Source organism: Saccoglossus kowalevskii, chromosome 15 (genome assembly GCF_978046115.1).
Source record: "Saccoglossus kowalevskii chromosome 15, keSacKowa6.1, whole genome shotgun sequence".
NCBI lineage: Eukaryota > Metazoa > Hemichordata > Enteropneusta > Harrimaniidae > Saccoglossus > Saccoglossus kowalevskii.
This window is the reverse complement of record NC_140655.1, coordinates 10,493,412-10,517,044: the sequence shown is the minus strand read 5'-3', so window position 1 is coordinate 10,517,044 and position 23,633 is coordinate 10,493,412. Positions and strand designations below refer to the sequence as shown.

Here is a 23,633-nt window from a genome sequence, read left to right as displayed (position 1 = left end):
CTCCAATGTCTATAGAACTTGAATATTTTAATTTACCTGCTCAGAATTTGTCGTTTGTGAGTCAATGCAAAGCTTACACGATTGTTCCTGATTGGCTACCTGACCTTAACATCTAAAAGTCAGTCCAATCACACATCAATTTGTAGGTCAACGGGTTATTTTCTACATATCAAATTCTGTCTTGTATATATGCTTGTACTCTTATTTGTTAAAGTGAGTTGAATGGAGCACAAGAGACACCTGTAATATTTATTAAACAACAAATAATAATCTTTTTGAAAACATATTTATGTGATTACTTGCTTTTCATTTTGACAGGGCATACCATCTAAAAGTGAGTTTATTGTCAGAGTGGATCTGAGTCCAATGCAGAAGTAAGTACAGGTTGATAATCAGTGTAATACACACAACTTGATTTTTTTTTTGGTGGCTCTGAATTTATTAAAATATGAGAAACTTTCATCAAAATCAACAAATGGTGCAGCATTTTCAGCAGGGGATATAGTGATCGCCAACATCCATACAAAGTTGTATCATTTGCGGCTATTGCAGTGCTTTATTGAAGACATTGCCCACTAGATCAACATATTTAATGTCCATATATGGTCACAAGACCTCATTAAAAATGCATAAATATCATATCTGGAGCACTGTGCAGATAGACATTCAACTAGTGCTTGTAATAAAGATGTTGGGGGATATGCCATTTCTGATAGCTTTCTTTTTAACTTCACTGTTGTCTCAGGTTACTTATGACATATTATCTTGTAGGAAATACTACAAGTTTATTCTGACTCGTAATTTTGAAGCCCTGAATGCAAAGGGAGGTAATCAAGTATCACTGTTGAACATTATGATGGATCTAAAGAAATGCTGTAATCATCCGTATCTGTTTCCAACTGCTGCCATGGTAAGTAAACTCTGTGTTTTAACCAGTGATGGTAAAATAGGGAGTCAAAGTCCTTCTAGAATTACCCCTTCCTAATTTATAATTATCGATACTCAAATATGTTTGCTTAGATTTGGATATTCATAATTTTCATGTAAATTTTGTTTATTTTGCACATTGTGCTCATTAAATCATGTATACATTCGCATTCGCAGGAGGCACCTCGCTTACCAAATGGAGCTTATGAAGGCCACTCATTGGTCAAGTCCTGTGGTAAACTCGAGTTGTTGAGCAAGATGCTGAAAAATCTTAAAGCCGAAGGTCACAGAGTGTTGATCTTCTCGCAGGTTAGTGACTTTACTACTTGTGTTTTTCAGTCCCAGTCTTGTGAAGTCTCCAATATTCCTTGGACAGGACATAGCATGTCGATTAAGTTTTTGTTTTTATATTTTTTGACCAACTGATGACTACTGTTAAATACTTAATTTTCGCTTGTAATTTATTTTCACTGAGGGATAATTCAGTGAAAATAAAATCTAGCGAATATACCTTTATTCCTATGTTTTACATTCAACTCATCCGAAATCAAAATTAAACTCCATACAAAACGCCCAAGAAATCTTTTCAGCAAAAATTAATTCCAGCTAAAATATCAGAATTTTGTTCCTTGACTTTGATTAGTATTTTTTCATGTTTTAAAATGAGATGTGAATAGCAGCCTTTTTGTGTCTTTCAGATGACAAGAATGTTGGACTTATTGGAAGATTTCTTAGAATATTCAGGATATCGATATGAACGTATTGATGGTAGCGTCACTGGCAATCTTCGACAAGATGCAATAGACAGATTCAATGGTATGTTGAAGACAGATAATAAAAAAAGTGTTAGCTTTAAAGTTGCATTCTGAGAACTTATTTGGGGGGGGGTCATAAGACTTATCTGAATTATAAGAATATGATTGCTAGCATTCGGACACAATGAAAAAGGATTGCAGTATATAAATAGTTGTTAGATAAAAAAAATAGATCTGTTGATGGTCAGTGCTCACCATGTTTATAATTTTTTTTATGGAAAAGGAGTGTGCCTGTCATTGGTTTGCATATGCAGATTAACTTTATTGGTGTTTCATAAAAAAAAAATCGCATCACTATATCATTTTTTAAAGAAATTTTGGACCAAGGATCTGTTTTTGGGTCTTCTATATTTCAAATTCGGACTCAAATATATTATGGTATATATTATAGTCTCAGAGTCCTAATAAATGAACGCTCTTAGAGTTCCGCCATTGATGTTCATTGTTTGTTTTACTGTATGGAATATCATTATACCTTTACTTGCTTGTATATCAGTGACAGCAAGCCCTGTCTTTCCTCTCTGTCTATTCACTCTGTATTCGTTTTGATTTGCAGCACCTGGTGCTCCTCAGTTTGTGTTTTTACTGTCTACAAGGGCAGGTGGATTAGGTATTAACTTAGCTACTGCAGACACTGTAGTGATCTACGATTCAGATTGGAATCCTCATAACGACATCCAGGCCTTCAGTCGAGCTCATCGTATTGGGCAGTCAAATAAAGTAATGATCTATAGGTTTGTTACCAGGTCATCTGTAGAGGAAAGAATTACACAGGTGAGTTGCATTCAAGTTTTGCATCTACTGAGCGTGTTACTGAGCATATGCGCAATGAATTGTGGGAGAGAGATTAAAATTTTACATTTATTGAGCAAATGTGCAATGCATTATGGGAAAGATGTATGCCATAAAGTTAGTCGTGTTAGGTGTGTGCATATATTTTCATTTGAAAAAATTGTTGCACTTTAGAATTTAAAGATCCTGTGCAAATTATGTGGCTAAGGTGAAAGTGGGAACAGGATCAGGATCGAGTGGATTTGTAAGTAAGCCCCATCAATGTTTGCATTATGTGTTAAATGGTAACATGTGCTCAAGGGTGTCACAAACAACTTGTGAATTTACAACAGCTGACACATGAGGGCGCCATTACTGAAGGATGAGTTGTCATTAACACCTGAGGGCGCTATAACTTAAGAATGAGTTACTGTAAAAAGGTAAACTATTCACTGGGTTTTAATTTTGCTTTTTTCGCTGACTGGAAAATGCGCTAAATTAAAACCAAGTGAATATGTAAGATTTTAGCATAGAACACATTATCTTAATGATAAAACCATGAATTTAAAGACCACTGAATATGCCTGAAATGGTAATTCAGCGAACTTTAAACCCAGTGAAAATTAGTCATTTTACAGTACTACCAACACATGAAGAGACCATAATCGAACTACAAGCGAGACATAATGATACTGTGACTTACCGGTGGAGTATTTTTGTGTTCCTTTTGAGATTAATTTTCTATAATTTCTTCCTCAGGTTGCTAAGCGAAAGATGATGTTGACTCATTTAGTTGTCAGGCCTGGATTGGGATCTGCTGCTAAAGGCGCACTCAGTAAAAAAGAACTGGATAACATTTTAAAGTTTGGCACAGAAGAATTATTTAAAATGGAAGATGACAAAGGTGGGTGTGCTGATGATTTTATTTACAATACAGTGAGTTTGAACCTAAAAGAAATCAGGAGGCACAACATTTTAGTATGTGACTTCAGAAGTCTCCCACAGCCACATAGAATTTTGATTGTTTTTCTTAGAGATCTTTCTCAAGCTTTGATTTGTTTTTCTTTGAGATCTCTCTCAAGCTGACCCCAACTTAGTTCCTTTTGGCTCTATTGAAGCTCTAGTAATAATCTGAGGAGTTCAACTTTAAGCTTATCATTATCAGATCAGATGCACCTTTTGTTTTACTATGTTTTTTTAAAAATATTTATTAAATAGAGCAAGATGGAGAAAGTGGTGAAGGTGTCATACACTGGGATAGTAAATCTGTTGCTGAATTGTTAGACCGAAGTAAAGAAGGTATTGAAGAGAAAACATTATTTGTTGCAAACGAGTACTTGGACTCTTTCAAAGTTGCCAGCTATGTCATCAAAGAGCAAGAAGAAGAGTCGGTATGTAGTAACATTATAACCAATGTTGTGTTTTTTTGCTCCTGTCACTTTCCATCTAGTTTCTTAGCTTTGAACAAGTTTTTAGCATATAACGTGTTTTTGATGGTACTCGACATGCATGGATTTAAAAAAAAAAATTCTTGTCATTGAATTAAAGAAAAAAGACAGTCTGTAACCACACTTACCGACTGCTGTCTTTCAAACGTACTCTAAATCATTTTAATTTTCATAAATTTGAATATCTCTGCGACTCTTGCATAATTTTGTCTTCATGAATGTTTAGCAGCATAACATTTTTTTTACAGTATTAGTGTCTACATATTATTCATTTGTTCTCAAGTTTTTGAACAAACTTGTAGTCAGTCTCTTGAAAATTTCATTAAGTTAAAATTGCATTAAAATTAAAATTGCCTGTTGAACCATTCTTGTTTTTTCACATGAACTTGTATACTTAAATAAATGAAGTTTTTTTTGTTTTTTCACAACCCCAAATAAAATTGTTGTCACCTGTCAAAAAATAAACCTAAATTATTTATTTTTGGCGACAATGTCAGTTATTGTTTTGAACAACTGCTCAAAAAAATTTCAAAAGTTGTAGTTTTGTGCAAAATAGTACTATAATAACACTACATGCAAAAATTGCATGTATTTTTTTTTCAATGGGTAACCAGTTTTTAGTTTAGTTTTCTCGCATCAAAAGGGGTTGTATGAAACTGCTTCTTTTAATCCCTGAATATGTAGAATCTAAAATGACTGGATGCATCAAATAAAGTTCACTTTTTAAGCTATGGAATTTAAAATGTGTATTTTAGTAGCCAGGTTTTCTTGCTCGAAAAAAATAACTGAATGTCCTCTTAAAAAAATTCCTGTGTTGACTACATGTTGTCCTCGACTAACTATGTATTTTTATTGCTATGTACGTAGCTCAGTTATCAGGACATAGATTAACATGTCACATTTAGGATGGTGTAGCAAAAAAATTGCTCACACCATTAAAGGCGTGATATTACAGTTTATTGTATATGGCTTATTAGTCAGTGAGTGTGTCCCCTAGCATCAACTGTTGACTGGGCAATTAATAAAACTAAAAAGGAGTACATTTTACCAACTTGCCATGTTAAGCTATTCATAGTTTGGGATATGGAGTCCAGCCAAGGGGACATAAAGCGGGGTCCATAGCGTTGGGAAAATCCTTTGAAAATCTTTGAGTTTTGGAGTTGTCTTTAAATTGCAGGAAAAATAAAAAAAAATCTTTGAAAAGTCTTTAAATTTCTTCATAGTTATTAATTCATTTTAGAAAGGCCCGTTTTCTCCAGAGCTTTGGTGATGATGTTGGCCTAAATTAAAGGTCAAAATGTCTTGGGGTTGGGGGTGCAAGAAAGTTTGGGAAAAGGTCTGGGAAAGTCTTGGGAATCATTTGGCTCTTGGTACTATGGACCCTGTAAAGCTGTCTATCCTGTGTACTGTCTTTAGTGTGCTTAAAAAATCACATTGTGGTTTACTGTAGGTTTATTTAGCACATCACCTGTCACAAGCCTCATTGATAGATGTAATGACTTGCATATAACAATGTCAGCAGGTTATGTAATGAATTGGATTTCACAATGTCAGCAGGTTATGTAATGAATTGGATTTCACAATGTCAGCAGGTTATGTAATGAATTGGATTTCACAATGTCAGCAGGTTATGTAATGAATTGGATTTCACAATGTCAGCAGGTTATGTAATGAATTGGATTTCACAATGTCAGCAGGTTATGTAATGAATTGGATTTCACAATGTCAGCAGGTTATGTAATGAATTGGATTTCACAATGTCAGCAGGTTATGTAATGAATTGGATTTCACAATGTCAGCAGGTTATGTAATGAATTGGATTTCACAATGTCAGCAGGTTATGTAATGAATTGGATTTCACAATGTCAGCAGGTTATGTAATGAATTGGATTTCACAATGTCAGCAGGTTATGTAATGAATTGGATTTCACAATGTCAGCAGGTTATGTAATGAATTGGATTTCACAATGTCAGCAGGTTATGTAATGAATTGGATTTCACAATGTCAGCAGGTTATGTAATGAATTGGATTTCACAATGTCAGCAGGTTATGTAATGAATTGGATTTCACAATGTCAGCAGGTTATGTAATGAATTGGATTTCACAATGTCAGCAGGTTATGTAATGAATTGGATTTCACAATGTCAGCAGGTTATGTAATGAATTGGATTTCACAATGTCAGCAGGTTATGTAATGAATTGGATTTCACAATGTCAGCAGGTTATGTAATGAATTGGATTTCACAATGTCAGCAGGTTATGTAATGAATTGGATTTCACAATGTCAGCAGGTTATGTAATGAATTGGATTTCACAATGTCAGCAGGTTATGTAATGAATTGGATTTCACAATGTCAGCAGGTTATGTAATGAATTGGATTTCACAATGTCAGCAGGTTGTGTAATGAATTGGATTTCACAATGTCAGCAGGTTATGTAATGAATTGGATTTCACAATGTCAGCAGGTTATGTAATGAATTGGATTTCACAATGTCAGCAGGTTATGTAATGAATTGGATTTCACAATGTCAGCAGGTTATGTAATGAATTGGATTTCACAATGTCAGCAGGTTATGTAATGAATTGGATTTCACAATGTCAGCAGGTTATGTAATGAATTGGATTTCACAATGTCAGCAGGTTATGTAATGAATTGGATTTCACAATGTCAGCAGGTTATGTAATGAATTGGATTTCACAATGTCAGCAGGTTATGTAATGAATTGGATTTCACAATGTCAGCAGGTTATGTAATGAATTGGATTTCACAATGTCAGCAGGTTATGTAATGAATTGGATTTCACAATGTCAGCAGGTTATGTAATGAATTGGATTTCACAATGTCAGCAGGTTATGTAATGAATTGGATTTCACAATGTCAGCAGGTTATGTAATGAATTGGATTTCACAATAAAACTTGTGTCACAGTACCGGTACATGGCCAAACTTTCTTATTTAATTTGATTCATTTGCATCTAACTTGTCTAGGAGGAGGAAGAGATAGAAACCGAAGTGTTAAAACAAGAACTAGAACCGTCTGATCCTTCATATTGGGAGAAATTACTGCGACATCATTATGAACAGCAACAAGAGGACCTTGCTAGGACACTTGGTAAAGGAAAACGTGTCCGCAAACAAGTCAACTATAATGACGCACACCAGGATAACGATGGTAGGCTTGGGATACCACTCTAATTTAATATATATATATATACATTGTACATGTAATTTAATCACAGATAATTTCAATTTTGATCAATGGAATATCTTAGTTCGTCTGTAAATGTTCAAGAGATTATCTCCTAAATTTACAATCTGGGATAACTACTACAATCTGGGATAGTTTAATCAATTTTCCATAGTTATCCAATTTGTAATAGCTTCTTGCATGGTTTACTTGTCGTCTAAATTCCCCCCTTCCCTTCTCCAAGCATGACATTCTTTGTAACTATCAGTGACTTCTTAGCGCATGCTCCACTGAATGTTTATTTTCAGCTTGGCAAGATAACCTGAGTGATTATCAGAGTGACTTTTCAGCTCATACTGATGAAGAGGAGGATGATGATGATTTTGATGACAAACCAGAAACAAGAAGAGGTAGAAGACCAGCATCTGAGAAAGATAGAGATAGATTACCCCCTTTATTGGCTAGGGTTGGTGGAAATATTGAGGTAAATTATACGATTGGATAAATTGTATCCAAAAGTTCAGGCGAGGCAGCAGATACTTGCTATGGTGGATGTGTCTGTTTTTTAAAGCACATAATTAGAAATCTAGAATCTAATCTAGAATTAAGAGCCACCATCATAATCATCATAGCCTAAATATATTGTCCTTGACTAACTATGTACACTGAGTGCTGTGTACATAGTTCAGTTGTCAGGACATAGATCAAGATGTCACATTTAGGATGGTGTAGCAAAAGAGTTGCTCACACCATTAAAGGCGTGATATTACAGTTGATCACTAGCCTCAGAGACGAGTTGAATATGTATTCATGGAAAGTCAATGCAGCATTTGTTGGTTTGTCTGTGTAGGTGGGTTACTCAGAAAAGATGATTAAGACAAAAAAATGAAAAATAGAACTATCTGAAAGTAAATGTACTGGCTTAGGATTCTAATGAATACAGGCATCGAGGTATAATGAATGAGATTTCAAACTATTACTACTGCAATGAAAAAAGCCATATTAATTAGTATGCCATCCTTGCCACAATGATTGTTAATGTTATGCTCATTGCTTGACAGTCATTGACCCAATAGAAACAAAATCGACTTTCTTCCCCAGCAGTCAACTACCTGATCCAACTTTTAGGAATTCATTTTGACTTAAGATTTTTACAAAAAGCCTGTGTTTACTGTTAAATTTACTGTTTTACACCCAAAGAAATATGGCAATATTAGAAATATATTATTACACTAGATGTCATTATGACAAAAATGTCTGAAGCTAAATTTAAGACAACTCAACTCCCTGATGTGGTACTTAAGTAATATGTCATTCAAATTTGTTTGTGATGGTAAAATTATGTGAATAAAATACAGTGCAGAAGGGGGTGTGGTGTGTTCATTCATGTGAAGATTTGTTTATTTACTGATATCAATCAATCTAGGTACTTGGTTTCAATGCTCGTCAACGCAAGGCTTTCCTGAATGCTATAATGCGATGGGGTATGCCCCCACAAGATCCTTACAACTCACAGTGGTTAGTGAGAGATCTAAGAGGGAAACCTGAAAAACATTTCAAGTAAGTAAATTTTGATGAGTGAGTTGAATGTAAATTTTTTATTTTCACCGAAAATAACTTCAAGTGAAAATAACGTACAATAAGAATAAAAGTATGTTAGTATGTCATACCCAATGGAGTATATTTATGAAAATAGCATAGAATAAAAATAGATTTGTTGGTCTTGGTGCTTTATAACATGGTACCATATGTGGTCTATTAGAAGAGCATGCAGACCAAAAATAGCATCTATTGGATCATTCAAATATGACGTATGACACATGCTTTACTAATAGAGAAATATGGTACATCCTAAAATTTAAGCTACTGTACATTTATTTGATGCTACAAAGGTCATATTTGGCTTAATATAGCTCAGTGCCTTTCAGTTTCAGCTCAGTTTAAAAATATTAGCCAAGTACCCTATGGTTGTGTGCTTATTAGTGTATTCTGTTGTTTTTTCAGAGCATATGTGTCACTATTTATGCGTCATTTGTGTGAACCTGGCGCCGATGGTGCTGAAACATTTGCGGATGGTGTGCCACGCGAGGGTCTCTCCAGACAACATGTTCTAACCCGTATTGGTGTTATGAGTCTCATCAGGAAGAAGGTAATTATAACGATCCATAAAAGGTCACACATCCTTCTGATCCATAAAATGTTACACATTCTTCTGATCCATAAAATGTTAAACATCCTTGAACTTTCTGATCCATAAAGGGTCACACATCCTGGTATTTATGATACATATAAAAGGTCACATATCTTGGTACTTTCTAACCCCTAAAAAGTGGCTTTCTGACTATGCAACATACTATGAAATAAATAAATATATATATATATATATACTATGAAATATACTGTAAAATTTAAAATACTAGTACCTTATTTTAGTTGGAATAATTTTTTGCTGAAAAGACCTGGGTGTTTTATATGGAATTTATTTGCACTGATTTCTGACGAGTTGAGTGTAAAATATAGAAAAAAAGCGTACATTCGCTGGATTTTATTTTCATGGAATCATTTCTTCATCAAAAATAGTAAAAACATAGTATTTTATAGTAGCTAAAGCTTACCCACAAAATTGAGACTAGTTGTCTACTTCACTAATAGCATTCTAAGTAATAGTAAATGAATGATAGTTCTCAGTGACGGCTTTTTTATCGTCTATTGTGCAATGAGCAAATTTTTCGAATGTTTAAAACCAAAATGCAATGGAAGGTGTTCAAAAATTAAGAGAAATTTATGAAAAATATTGTGTCAAAATTATCTCTGGAAAAGGTTTGACGTTGAAAGGGTTAAATTATGTGTACTTATTTGTACTTGAAGTTTAAGTGACTGAATTCTGATTATCTGTGTTGTGCGTTTTAGGTGCAGGAATTTGAACCCATCAATGGAAAGTGGAGTATTCCGGAACTGGAGTCCATGGTCAAAGCTGTAATGAAGCCGGATTCTAGGAAAACATCTAGAAATTCATCCCCATTAACAATTGCGAAGGCTAGAGATTCTCCTTTAGCTATACTTGAAAAACAAATCAAAGCTGAAGAGACCAAAAGTGTGGACATTACTGAGGTCATGAAGCCTGTGAAAGATGTTGTTGATGCTGATGTGAAGAAAGTAACGGAGGAGTCTGTTGAGAAGAAAGAGGTTGAAGCAACCAAAAACGATGAAGAAGGGGAAAAGACAGATGACAAAAAAGATGAAATTAAAGATGATGTTGAAGAGAAGAAAGTGGAAGAAAAAGAGGAGAAAATAGATGAGTCTGAGAAGATTAGTGAGAAAGAGGAAAAAGTTGAAAGTGTTGAGAAAATGGAGGTTGGCATTGAAGAGGTTAAAGATGATAAGGAGCAGAAAGAGAATGAAATCATTAAAGAGAAAGGGGAGTCCATTGAAACAGATGCCGAAACGAAGAAAAAGGACAATGCAGAGGAGAAAGAAAAGGAGGGCGAGGAGAAAACTGTTGAAAAAGAAGAAAAAGATGAAGAGGTTGAGAAAGAAAAAGACATGGAAGGAAAAGAGGATGTTAAAAAAGATGAACAAAAGGATGGAGAAGTGAAAGAGGATAAACCAAAAGACGAGAAAGTGAAGGAAGAGGTTAAGGATGAGAAAGAGAAAGAAAAGAGTTTGAAACAGGAGAAGCTAGAGAGAAGAGGTAAAATTTTAAATCCTGAAGAATTAAAATGTTTTTGAGAAAGAATCTCAACTGTCACAATTTAATATACAGAAGTTTGTGATTGTCACATTCCTTGTCTTTTGGTACAGTTGTGAAGAACACTGTTAATGTAAATATTTTGGATCAAAGCCAGGAGGCTCACCAATAGCATAGTGATCGTTGTGCCACACACATTAGTTTTGAGTTATAAGCCTTCCTTTGGTTGAACATCAGAAGCTTTTGGTACACTATTACTTTTAACACTTTTGTTTTTCTTTTATTACAGAAGCCAGGAAAGAAAAGAAAAGTGGAAAACTGAAGTTTATGTTCAACATAGCAGATGGTGGTTTTACAGAGTTGCACACACTTTGGCAAAATGAAGAAAGAGCAGCAAATCTTAACCAAGATAGAGCCAATGAAATATGGCATAGAAAGCATGATTACTGGTTATTAGCTGGTATTGTAACGTATCCTTCACATAACAAAATGTTAAACTAATTAAGAGTTGTCCTGTGTAATATGCACATTTTATATTTTTTATGGTAAGGCCAGACAAAAAATGCACATTGACAATCATGCACATTGAATTATTTCGGTGAAACCTTAAACCTTAGGGTGGCTCATCCATGCATTTTCTTGCAAAAAAAATTAAATGCCATTAAATAATGTACAAAACTTAGACCCATTATAATGTTTCCTTGTGCATGGAATTCAACACCTGTATTTGTTATGTCACAAAGACATAGAGAAGTCTGATCATTTTGAGAGTTTATTATATATTAATTGCGCATTAAATATACTGTAGAGATTGTGTAATTTAATTTGAAAAGTCAAACGTTCTGGCTTGTCAATATATATAATTTTTTGAAAATCAAGTATAAATTGACCATCAGATAAAGTGTAAATAAATAATACATAGCCATAATACTGTAAAATGACTAATTTTCACTGGGTTTAAATTTCACTGATTTACTATTTCAGGCATATTCACGGTTGTATCATTTAGATAATGGGTTCTATGCTAAATTTCACATATTCACTGGGTTTTAAATTTAGCACATTTTCCAGTCAACGAAATAAGCAAAATTAAAACCCAGTGAATAATTAACTACTTTACAGTATATCAAATAGTCCTCCGACATGTTTGGCCTTCATAGCTATTGTTTCACTGATCTAATATTTGGAACAGTGAACGCAAAGATGAAAAAGAAAAGCTAGTCTGGTTGATTGTTTACTCTTGGCAAGATTTCAATAGCCATCTGTGTCTAAGATCTGTTAAATTATTATCTGTCGATTGTACACAGGTAAACAATCCAAAATGTGGTGGAATATTGAAGTTAGTGATGTATTAACTTGTCAAATTTGATGGTGTCGGTGTCATATATTGAATTTATTCCTTCTTAACTGTGTAATAGTCATGGCTATGGCCGCTGGCAAGATATACAGAACCACCCAAAGTATGCTATAGTTAATGAACCATTCAAAATGGATATGGGTAAAGGGAATTACCTTGAAATTAAAAATAAGTTCCTGGCCAGGCGTTTTAAGGTTAGTAATTAATAAAGATACTGTACAGTGCTTAATTGTTTGCTGGATTTTATTTTTGCTTATTAGCTATCATGCTAAGTGTACTGAAATAAAAAGTGAACACCGTCTTTACTCTGTGCATATCACTTTCTTATTTTGGCCATAAACATACCTGTCATTTGTGTATTCAGATTTAATAATTGAATGTGTTGTTGCCATCACAAACCAGTTAAGTTTAAAAACTAGTGAATATTCTTGCAACATTAAATCCACTAAAATTAACACAGTGGATATTGGACTTATTGATGAGTAATCTTAGCTTGCTGAAATGTACTGTAATATGAATTTTATGTTAAATTTATTCACTAATGCATGCAACTTTGTAAACGGGTGTTGTGTCTGTGGCAATATAGAGTATATATACTTGTGCAAGACTAAATGTTTTGAGATCACTCATTTTTAAGGCAAATTTTTCATAAAATTGCATTGCGTATAGATTTGTGTAAGCCTGTTCAAGCTTGGCTTATACATCAGTAATTAGAAATTTGTGTCAGACAGCAGTTACATTCTGTCAGGAACTGTTGTCTGGCATATATGTAATGTGAAACCATTGCCTGTTTACTTAAAGCTCCTAGAACAAGCACTTGTGATTGAAGAACAGCTTCGAAGAGCAGCTTACCTCAACATGACGCAAGATCCTAATCATCCTGCGATGGCACTCAATGCTAGGTTTGCTGAAGTTGAATGCTTAGCGGAAAGCCATCAACATTTATCCAAAGAATCACTGGCTGGTAATAAACCTGCGAATGCAGTCTTACAAAAAGGTAACTTTATTTCATCTGCTGGTACAGTGACTGATGATTTAGATGTTGTTATGCAGTACTGAAGGCAAGAACATGGACAACTCTGATGATGATGATGTACATGCTCAATGGGGGTGCATGTGATATTCCACTGGATATCAATTTTGTACAAATCCTTATTTAAAGCATACGCAAAGTACGAGTCTCATAGGAACAAAGATGCCCACTTGCACTGATCAACGGGTTCAAACTGATGCATGACGAAGCTTTAACTACATAATTTTGTTGTTGATTGAAGGTATCAAAAGAGTCACAGGCAGTAATTAGTGCATGTACGCCCATGTCAAAATTCATACTCATGATTTCCATTGTAAGTGTGCATGTGTCAAACAATACATCAAGTCAAACTTAAAAACTGTTTTTGGTTAAGGGTGGTTTTGGTTAAGACTTGATGTAGATAGCCGTAAAAATCTTAAAAGCTGGTTTACTAACAAAACTACACAAACTGTAAATTTTGCTTAGTTTTGCTTGCAGGAGTCTCTGGAGACAGTTTTTTGACGAATATTTTATTATTGTTCGTGATAACAGTTCATTTTGTATTTTTTCTTAGTTTTAAATCAGTTGGAAGAATTATTGAGTGATATGAAATCAGATGTTGCTAGATTACCTGCCACGCTATCGCGTATTCCACCTGTTGCTGCCCGGCTACAGATGTCAGAACGTAGTATACTTAGCAGACTAGCTGCTAACAGAGAGGGACAAGCAGCTCAGGTAAGCGTACAATTTACGTATAAGTGGGACTTTCTAATGGAAACATGGTGTAAATACAGGTATGCAACATTCACAACCATGTACAAATGGTGTAATGTGAATTCTCAAACTTTCTGATTGTGTGGATTACTCATTTCTGCACGAGTACTTGTACATCTTGTAATAGTTTATTACTGTAGAATACTTTATTTTCGCTTGGAATTTATTTTCGCTGAAGGGATGATTCCGTGAAAATAAAATCCAATGAATATACTTTTTTTTACTATATTTCATATTAAACTCATCAAAAAATCAATGAAAAAAAATTCCATACAAAATGACCAAAAAGCCTTTTCAGCGAAAATTAATTCCAGCGAAAATAAAGTATTTCACAGTATCTTGTTTTCTGCAAGATCTTGTGTAATGCAGCAACAACATGAACCAAAAAATTTAATAATTTGATTTTGCAGTAAACAAAATGGTATACTTATGGAAAGATTCAAATATGGAAATAACAATTTGCCATGTTATGAACATGCACAACAATACTCGCTATTAAATATGCAAGCATACCAGAAAAAACAATCAGACGAATCCTAAGGCTAATGAAAAAAGATTTTGCTTCATCAATTATTAACCTAATCATTTCATTCCTGGACCACACTTGAATTACGTGTTTGACTTGAAATGTTTCTAATCTTTCAGAAAAGCATACTGGTTTTATACTATTTGCTCTGTTATAACATTTTTCTATTGAATCATTAAAACATTTTGACCATTGAAACAACTCTATAATTTATGTAAGCTTAGGCCAGACTTTTATTATCCCTTGTTTTCTGGTCACTGGTAGCATGGTGGTTGTCGCTCCAGACTCATGATCGGTAGACCCAAGTTCAAATCCTACCCCAGGCTGAACATCAAAAGGGTCGACCCCTACCCTGGGTGAGTGTGCTACAGACTCAATGGGAAGGCCAATTTCACTGGCCGAGATTCATTCACTAACGAATGCGACTTTGGGGGAACCTTGGTTAAGATCCGCAGGTGCTTGTGTTCAACCAAGCCTGGTTGACGCCAGGATAGCGCATTAAAATTTCCATTTGATAGGGAGATGGCCACACAGCCCTGTCATGTAGTCCCAAACATGAATATGACTTCTGTGGCAAAGATGCACTATGTGTTAGCACTAGCACTTGCAATTTGCACTTACAAAATAGAAAAAAGTCAGGAGAGACAACAGTGACATTCAATGTTCGGAACTGTCGCCTGGCAAGAAAACATCTAAAAAAAAAAATTATCCCCTGTTTTGCGAACCCCCGAATGAACAGAAGACGAAAATGAAATAAAAATAAAATTTTATTTCAGCGTAATTTCTCGCGCCTGCCTTCTTGTAAGTGGTAAAAAATTGCTCAAAACAACTTATTTTTATCTTCATTTTTTTTCCGCCCACCGCATAACAAACCAAAGTTGCATTTTCGTGGGTGTATCATAATCAAAGTACCGAAGTCTCAAGCAGATGAGAAACAAGGTTATACATAGAATAAAATTTTATTTCATTTCTTCTCTCCGATCAATGATCTCACTTACAATTCTTTGAGAATCACACAAATCTAATGGGAAAAAAAGAATTAATTTTTTATTTTCGCCCTGCTCAAAAAAATTGCCTTATAAAAACTCAAGAAACGGGGAATAAAAAAAGTCTGGCCTTATACACTGCAAATGTGGTATTTAATTCTTTTAATACCAATTTATTATAATATACCAATTATTTTCTTTTTAGCAGGCAGGACAGGCTCAAGCACAAGCACAGGCGCAGGCATTCTATGCTGCTTCTCAGAATCCATATGCAGGTTACAACAGTGCTAGTAATTTTGGAGGTAGTTTTGCTACCGGGTTTTCAAGTTATAGACCTACTGCCCAATTCACTGCTGCTCAGTACGGTGCTGGATTACAAGCAAATCCGTACCAACAAGGTATGCACAGCTATTATATTTGGATATATGTACCCACAGATTAATTTTGTTTCCTGTGTGTGAAGCACACAATGGGAGTCCTTTCGAGTAGTGAGTTTGTGTGTGTGTATGCATGTGTGTGCGTGTCTGTTCCACTGATATCTCAAAAACCAATTATCTGATTTTAAGGAAACTTGGTACATAGATGCGCAGGAATAATTATTTTTTGGTTGAAATCTCATGACCTGATTAGTTTTTGGTTGAAATCTGTGCATATTAATAACCTAATTTGCATACTAATTAGTCAATTGTTAGCTTTTCCACCAATATCTCAGTTACTCATCAGATTTTGATGAAAGTTTAAGGTTAAATTATGTGCTTACTAATTACCTAATTTGCACAAATTAACCAATATATATATATATATGTGTTGCAAAATTACCACTCATCAAATTTCAATAAAATGTGATACATAGGTGCTTTTAAATGATCCACAGATCTGATTACTTTACGGTTAAATCCATGTATATTAATTACCCACCTTGTATAAATAGTTTTCGTGACCTCATTAATATGCATAAGTACAATATCTCGAGCACTTGCAGACAAGGCCCGGCATGGTAACATATCAAATGACCATATATGGTCATGTGACCTCATTAACAACAAAGGCAACACTGGTAAAAATTTCTAAAATAAATTAACAAGTGTACCAAAGAAACATTTTTAACTAAACGCTGCACCAACCACCAACTAGCGTATTTAGGGGGGGGGGGGCATTAACCCATCCAGTTTTTTTTGCCAGAATTTAAGAAAAGTTTAAATAAATTTCAGAATGAATGTGTATGCATGTATTTTGAAAACTTTTTTTTAGTGAAGCCTAATGTGTTCTCTGGAAGTATTTCACTTTAAAACAGAAACATAGTAATTTTCTGTCTATGGTCTTGCTTTATTTAGGTGTAGTTCAACAGTATGTGCAGGGTAGCATACCAGTGCCAACCTCAGGTGCAAGACCAGGACAACAGCATTTAACAGCTAACAGAACAGCGTCTGCGACAACGACAACACCAGTGACACAAACACAAACCCAGCCTTCTTCATCTAGTAATTATTATAGTACAATGTTAAGTAATGCCTCAAGTGCAATCTCTAGTACAGGTAATTATTTATTTTTGTTTGTGCGTTATAATAATTTGATGTGTCTGCTTAATAGCGAGCAAATAAATGAACGAGTGTGTCGGGGTGTTTGTTGGTTAGTTAATATAATGAGACATTGACTGTAAGTAAGTTAGATAGTGACAATACAGTCATAAGCAAATTAAGTTCTAAGTAAAGTCAGTGAGAGGAATTAATGAGGTTGTGAATGTGATATAATATAAACAAGTAAAATGGACATTGAGTGAGTGAGTGAGTGAGTGAGTGAGATTTGTACATCATATTTGAGATTTCATGAAGGATCACTATAAAATAAGCTTAAAATAAAATTTTCTGACCTTTGGCATATCGTTTATTAATTTGATCACTTTATTTTGTCCGTTACAGTCATTCCTACTCAGCAATCAAGTAAAGCATCATCTAGTTCATCACAGGGTTCAAAAACAGAGAGTACATCTCAAGAAAAGTCAGGTACTTAATCACTTTTAAGCAGTCTTGCTCAGTTTTATGAAAAATTATGACTTGGATCACTGTACCAGTCAGATCTATACTAATGGATGTTGGTATCAAAATCAGGTACTTAGCCACTTTTAAGGGAGAAGCCTACTCATAATTTTTGACAATTGGTCATAAATTGTAATGTTCATTAGTTTATTATGTACAGTTATGAAGCTAATGTCTCATGGTACAATGAAATAGCAATATTTTGTGTGTTACAGTTAAGCTTTTTGAGAAATGTGTTCTAAAATTTCTTGTAAATCGCTATTTTTAGCACAATCCATAGAACAATAATGTTAAAGAAAAATTTCATTTTCGACACTTTTTAAAACCCAGATTTTTTAAATAGTTCAGGATAACAAAAAGTACTCCATCATTAACAATATATGATTTTTTCAGCTTATGTCACCAGGCCAGATTTTGAAATACGGCATATCATCTCTGCCATAGGAGTCTATGGTGAACGCAATTATAGTAGTGCTAAAATGGCGACTTTCCACTAAAATACAACCATCAATTTCTCGAAAATTAAGCTGGTTACCCCCAACTTTTTGTAAGTCAATATCCTTATATTGCCTTGGAGTATATTTCAAAATGAATAAATTCTGGGTATTTTAATTTATGAGTAGGCTTCTAAATTTCTGTCGCGCACAGTTATTTCTTTATGATGTTTTCTAAGTTAGTTCAGACATTGTTTTGTAAACATGAGTTGAACCCTGAGAGACTTGATCAGTTTCTGTAGCAGTGCTATTTCAAAACATTTGCTACATTGTTTTCCATCTCATTGCGTTCTCGTAATAAGACATTGTGGAACAATAAGTTTACTCTTTTGTTTCAATATCTTATGTGCATTGTTTTCATCATGTTCACAGGTGCTACCAAAACAGGTGGTATAACAACTGACGGCAAGTCTAAATGTAAAAAAGCTGATATAATTACTATTGAAGACTAACAATCATTACATTACATAACCTTTTCTTTCTCTTTTCTTTTCTTTTGTATTATAGTTTAAACTTAATATTGTTATTAAGTTAATGGAAAGTTCATCAGTTTCATCCTCATCATGTTCAAGGCAGCAATGCAGGATATCTGAGTCGTGGGTATTTTATATTATTAACTCAGTTAATACATTCTCTGTTCAATGTGAATACTTAATTATGATCCCCATACCTTAGTTGTGGGTGATTCAATTCTTTCTGTCCTTTTCATTCCTTGTAACTATCATACTAATAAATTAACTTGAGTTGTATTGTAAATATTCTTGCATCAACTTTAGTTAAAAATTCAAAGATTGTCAGTCAGATCAATAATTTGTAATTCTAAAAGTGACATACATGCATAAAAAAAATGTTCAGTGTGATCATAGCCGAGTAAAATGTGTATTCATAAAACAAGTACTGTATTTCATTTATTTATGAAAGTGACAATGTCTATGCTCAAAATAAGTCATATGTTAACAATCCAGTATACAGTACTGTAGAATACTTTATTTTCGCTTGGAATTTATTTTCGCTGAAGGGATGATTCAGTGAAAATAAAATCCAGCGAATATACTTTTTTCCCTATATTTCACATTAAATTCATCAAAAATAAGTGAAAATAAATTCCATACAAAACGCCTAAAAAGCCTTGTCAGCGAAAATTAATTCCAGCGAAAATAAAGTATTCCACAGTAAGTCCAGTGACTGGTTCATGTGCGTTTCTATCAGAGATTCACAAAATAAATATGGTATTGAAGCTGATCATGTGCATAGAAAACATAAAATATGGAATGTTTGGATTACCAGAATCCTGATTCAACTGAGGTACTATCTTTCTTGTAAAAAAATAAACTTGGGTCTATTTCAAATTTAGTAATTTCATCTAATGAATGCAACATGCTAGATATCAAGACCTGTTCTTGTAAAACTTTTATCTGTAGTATTTCAGTTATCTAGTGTTTGTTTATTGCAAATTGTTAGTTATGTACCATTTCTACCAGTTTCTTCATTTGATGTTTAATGTAGTTTTTGCCATGTTTGTAATAAATTATCACAGAAGATGAAATATCTCCTAAGCAGCAACCAGCCTCACTCTTGTACAGTTTAAAGTGTCTTAACCAATGCTTGTATAAACTGAGCAACTTTTTATTTCCATAGGCTGAAAAATAATTGTCTGCCCCTTTGGTGTTTGAACTTGATTGGTTTCAGTGTACATTTTTACTCGTTTGTATCTGTGGTATAGCAACAATAGAAGCACTTGCTAGTTGCATAAACAAAACAACAAACTTGAATGTTATTGTTCTCTTAGAAAGAAATACCTAAAAATATTACCGCAGTGTTTCTGATGCCTGTATGCATTATTTTTAATTTACTCGAACAATCAGAACAGAAAAATAGAACGTACATTCTGTGTATTGTTGTTAATTCTTGGTTGAGTTGGTCAAAATGATTCCTTCGTTATATGAACAAGTGAATGATTCATCAAGACAATTCTAAACTGGAAGTCATGGATTATTAATCCTAATTTAAGATCCGGAAATGCATTATTTGAATGCATTATATTTATTGATATTTATAAATAATTCACTTAACCTCAATTATGCATATGATGATTTCACTGGGACAGATACATTTGTAGAATTAAAGTTCTAATTGATAATTGTATTTATTACTTGTGTTGTGCTAGCTGTATATTTCTCTTTCAATATAGTGTTTTACATGTCTATTCTTTTTAATTTAGCTCATATTTAGTGTATTTTTTATGCTATGGTGGGATAGTTGCATATCTATTACAGGACTGATCATTGGCTGTTAAGTATATGAACTGATTTGTTTAATTCTGTACATTCTAATTGCATTGCTATAAAACATTCAGAAATACCAACTTGCCATTGCAGCAAATTCTTGTGATTATTGTTCTAAACTGCTTCATTGAATAAATAGAATATTTGCTGACTGAGCATTGAACATCCAAATCCAAAATGGTTGACAGACAGACAGTCAGGAATGCAGATCCTTACAATTCGCAGCTATACAATTGCACTGAATTTGCTAAAATATTCTTGCTTAAAGAAGTGCAACTAAGCTAAAAAATAAAACAACAAAAAAACATGCCTTTTTCAATCTGGAAAAAACCTGTTTTCATTTGGGTTATTCAATGCTTAACATTAAAGGTTGAGTTGACATACCTGACGAGACACACTACACCAATACTCAAAATAGCACACAAAAGTGATGTGTGTGATGTCGCAATACAAAACTTAATACTTTTTTCATTAGTTGGTATTTCCTTTTGGATTATCTACTGTACTAATTTATTTATGAACAAAATGAATTCTTTTAACGTTTTCACCACCAGTTCTTTCTTTTCATTACAAATTCACAAAACAGTCCCGTTTATAGTCTGCACTTTCTTTCAGAAGATTAGGACAAAAATACCCAAAATTGTTATAACCAAAAATTTACTCAAATTTTGACCAAAATTAGGGTTCATTTCCAGAAATATTGAAGAATACATGGAAAAAAAAAATTTGGTGGTGAAAAGGTTAAAACAAACTACTGTTCATATATGAACAGGCTTGTAAGGACATTGATATACTATTCATTCATATCCAAACTTTTGTGAAATGTTTTACAGGACAGACTAGAAGGAGACAACTCAGATATCCTGTATTTTTATAATCCACTATTTAATATTTTTATCAATCTGTTCTTCATGTGCTTGACTGTGGAGATGGTGATGTGTATATTACAGTCATAACAATTGGCAGTTGTCCTGGCAACCATATATGAAAATAAGTTGCCCATTAGGACTACCATGAAAATAAAATCATTGTAGTACAGGCACATTTTTTGAAGAAAAATAAGTACAGTTGTTGAAAAGCAAAATCATAAAAAATGTGTTCCTAAAACTTGTGCAAGATGATTTTTGGCATTCAAATGGGTATTGAACAATTGTATGCATGTGGATCTCAAAAATGGTCAACCACTTTTAATTTTGACCCTTACATTGGCATTGTCTAATGCACTGTTACATGGCATGTTTGAAAGATTGGGAAATGTGGTAGATATCAATGGTTATTTACTTTATTAAGTGTGCATAAAATATCTCTCGGTCTAAGTTATTAAAAAAATTGATTGTCCCATATGGTTTTATTGTACTCTCATTTTCACTATTCCAAGCATAGTACACTTGAAAGAAAGATCATAATGAAGCATTTATTTTGATGGTTTACCAATTGTACAAGTTTCTGATTTGGAATTATAACAAAGGCACAGACAAGTTAGTTTGAAAGTTGAATTTAAGTTTCATCACTTTTTATTCTTCAAACATTAAAGTTTTGGGTTTTTTTGTTTAAAATTTGGTTTTTGAACTTTTCAGAGATAAATAAAATGAATTTTTGTAAAACCCCATGTACTGCATGTCTGATAGAAATAATTTATTATCACTTATATATATATATAAAGTGGACATATTGCAATGCAGTCTAATTTCCTCAGTTTTAACTGAAATGTAATGAATATGTCTAAATCCAAACTTTGTATCTAAATTTTTGCAACATCAGTTCCCGTATATTGGCCATACACTCTAGCATACTGTGTGCAGCTGAAAGATCTGTGTAATGTCGATTTTCCCAGTCAAGCTAGAGATTGTAAAACTAGGTAGTGTACTATTATCTTTTATAATTTAACACCCAATTCTGTCTATTCGCTATGGCTTTCTTGTAATGAAACCCAGTTTCTGTTAGACCTCTACGTTTTCTGTTCATTTTATAAGTGTTTGACCGTGCTTTCCATTCAAAAAGCACTTGCAGTAAAACTTTCTTCATTGAAAGTAAATTCTGATGTTAGTGTTGTAGATTTTTTTTTCAAATATTTTCTTAGATATTTAATACTTTGTCAAGATTACTTATTTTTGTAATTGGAGTTTGTATGTGAAAGTTTAGGATTATATTGTTGACTGTCAGCTCTGATTCTGGCGGTTTTCTTGAGCCACACAATCTCATCAATTAGAAATTTTGAAATAAAGGAAATTAAATCTTACAAGTGTTGTATGCATTTTGTTGTATATTTACTGTAAAATACTTAGCTGGAACTAATTTTTGCTGAAAAGACTTTTTTGGGTGTTTTGTATGGAATTATTTTTTTGATTTTTGATGAGTTGAATGTAAAATATAGGGAAAAAGGTATATTTGCTGAATTTTATTTTCACTGAATTATTTCCAAGTGAATTTAAAGTATTTTTCAGTATTTTGCTCCTAAAAGCTGATCTTGCATACAAATGTAAATAAACAAGTATGCATGTTCAAAGTCCAGTTAGGCCTACCATTCTGTGTAGTTTGTAAGCTTTATGTACAAATGCTGAAAAGTTGCATCGTTTACATTTGAATTTTTTTACGATTACCTGCATGATAATTCGGCAGAATTGATTGCTTTGAGAGTCTTCACGCACATTCCACATCAAGTCAGTTATCTGGTGTCTATGATACAAATGTGGACCGTTATTGATAAGGCCTTTAACACCTGGTACAATAATTTTGAGGAAAGATGAGTGAGGGCCCTCGTTGTGGGTGCCTAAAGTCTTTCTGAGATAGAAAAAGATTTCTGAGAAATCTTTCAAATTTGTATCTGAGTTGTGTTCAGGTATCCATATGTTTTTATTCATAACTACGTACACTAGGTTTACCGACAAGTTTTGTAGCTGTTGTGTATAAGTAAACAAAATCTTATAGTTGATTGCATCTCCTTGAGTGAGGGGGGGGGGTGTCATCATCGTTAATAATTGTTAATGTGTACACAACTTTTTAAATTCTATTCCAAACTGTATCAAACTTGGTCATCTAATTCATTAGTATAAAATCCTTCTTTAGTGTGAACGACGGATGTTCTGTGTGAAAATATCATGCAAAAATTGAAAAATAGTGAAAATCTGATGATAAATCTTAACTGATTACTGTTGATACACATTCAAAGGTCACTTGTGCCAGAGGGAATTTGCATAATACATAAACATGATGTCGGATAATCAATATCCTGGAAGTACACTTGCTTTGATATTATGCTTGGGGTACATGTAAGTACCTCAGGTACTTATTTGTTCAGTTCAGCAGTGGCTGGGAACCACTATTT

At 33.6% G+C, this 23,633-nt stretch overlaps 1 protein-coding gene across 4 annotated transcripts in view; it reads left to right on the top strand.

The window, feature by feature from the left end:
* Nucleotides 1-22,550, top strand: part of LOC100377836 (ATP-dependent chromatin remodeler CHD4-like) — a 45,229-nt gene extending 22,679 nt beyond the window's left edge. For 2 of the 4 annotated variants that reach the window (XM_085490400.1, XM_085508695.1), the window contains exons 18-37: nucleotides 319-374; nucleotides 772-910; nucleotides 1,105-1,236; nucleotides 1,626-1,743; nucleotides 2,299-2,516; nucleotides 3,273-3,417; nucleotides 3,732-3,904; nucleotides 6,952-7,135; nucleotides 7,459-7,634; nucleotides 8,577-8,710; nucleotides 9,155-9,299; nucleotides 10,061-10,841; nucleotides 11,128-11,308; nucleotides 12,257-12,389; nucleotides 12,997-13,192; nucleotides 13,782-13,942; nucleotides 15,699-15,891; nucleotides 16,828-17,028; nucleotides 17,413-17,496; nucleotides 18,531-22,550. In XM_085490400.1, coding sequence (XP_085346526.1) covers nucleotides 319-374; nucleotides 772-910; nucleotides 1,105-1,236; nucleotides 1,626-1,743; nucleotides 2,299-2,516; nucleotides 3,273-3,417; nucleotides 3,732-3,904; nucleotides 6,952-7,135; nucleotides 7,459-7,634; nucleotides 8,577-8,710; nucleotides 9,155-9,299; nucleotides 10,061-10,841; nucleotides 11,128-11,308; nucleotides 12,257-12,389; nucleotides 12,997-13,192; nucleotides 13,782-13,942; nucleotides 15,699-15,891; nucleotides 16,828-17,028; nucleotides 17,413-17,496; nucleotides 18,531-18,535 — 3,555 coding nt within the window. In that variant the 3' untranslated portion in view covers nucleotides 18,536-22,550. The remainder of the gene's footprint in view (nucleotides 1-318; nucleotides 375-771; nucleotides 911-1,104; nucleotides 1,237-1,625; nucleotides 1,744-2,298; nucleotides 2,517-3,272; nucleotides 3,418-3,731; nucleotides 3,905-6,951; nucleotides 7,136-7,458; nucleotides 7,635-8,576; nucleotides 8,711-9,154; nucleotides 9,300-10,060; nucleotides 10,842-11,127; nucleotides 11,309-12,256; nucleotides 12,390-12,996; nucleotides 13,193-13,781; nucleotides 13,943-15,698; nucleotides 15,892-16,827; nucleotides 17,029-17,412; nucleotides 17,497-18,530) is intronic. The other 2 variants (XM_085508696.1, XM_085490401.1) reach the window with 2 other exon arrangements.
* Nucleotides 22,551-23,633: the final 1,083 nt, after the last annotated feature.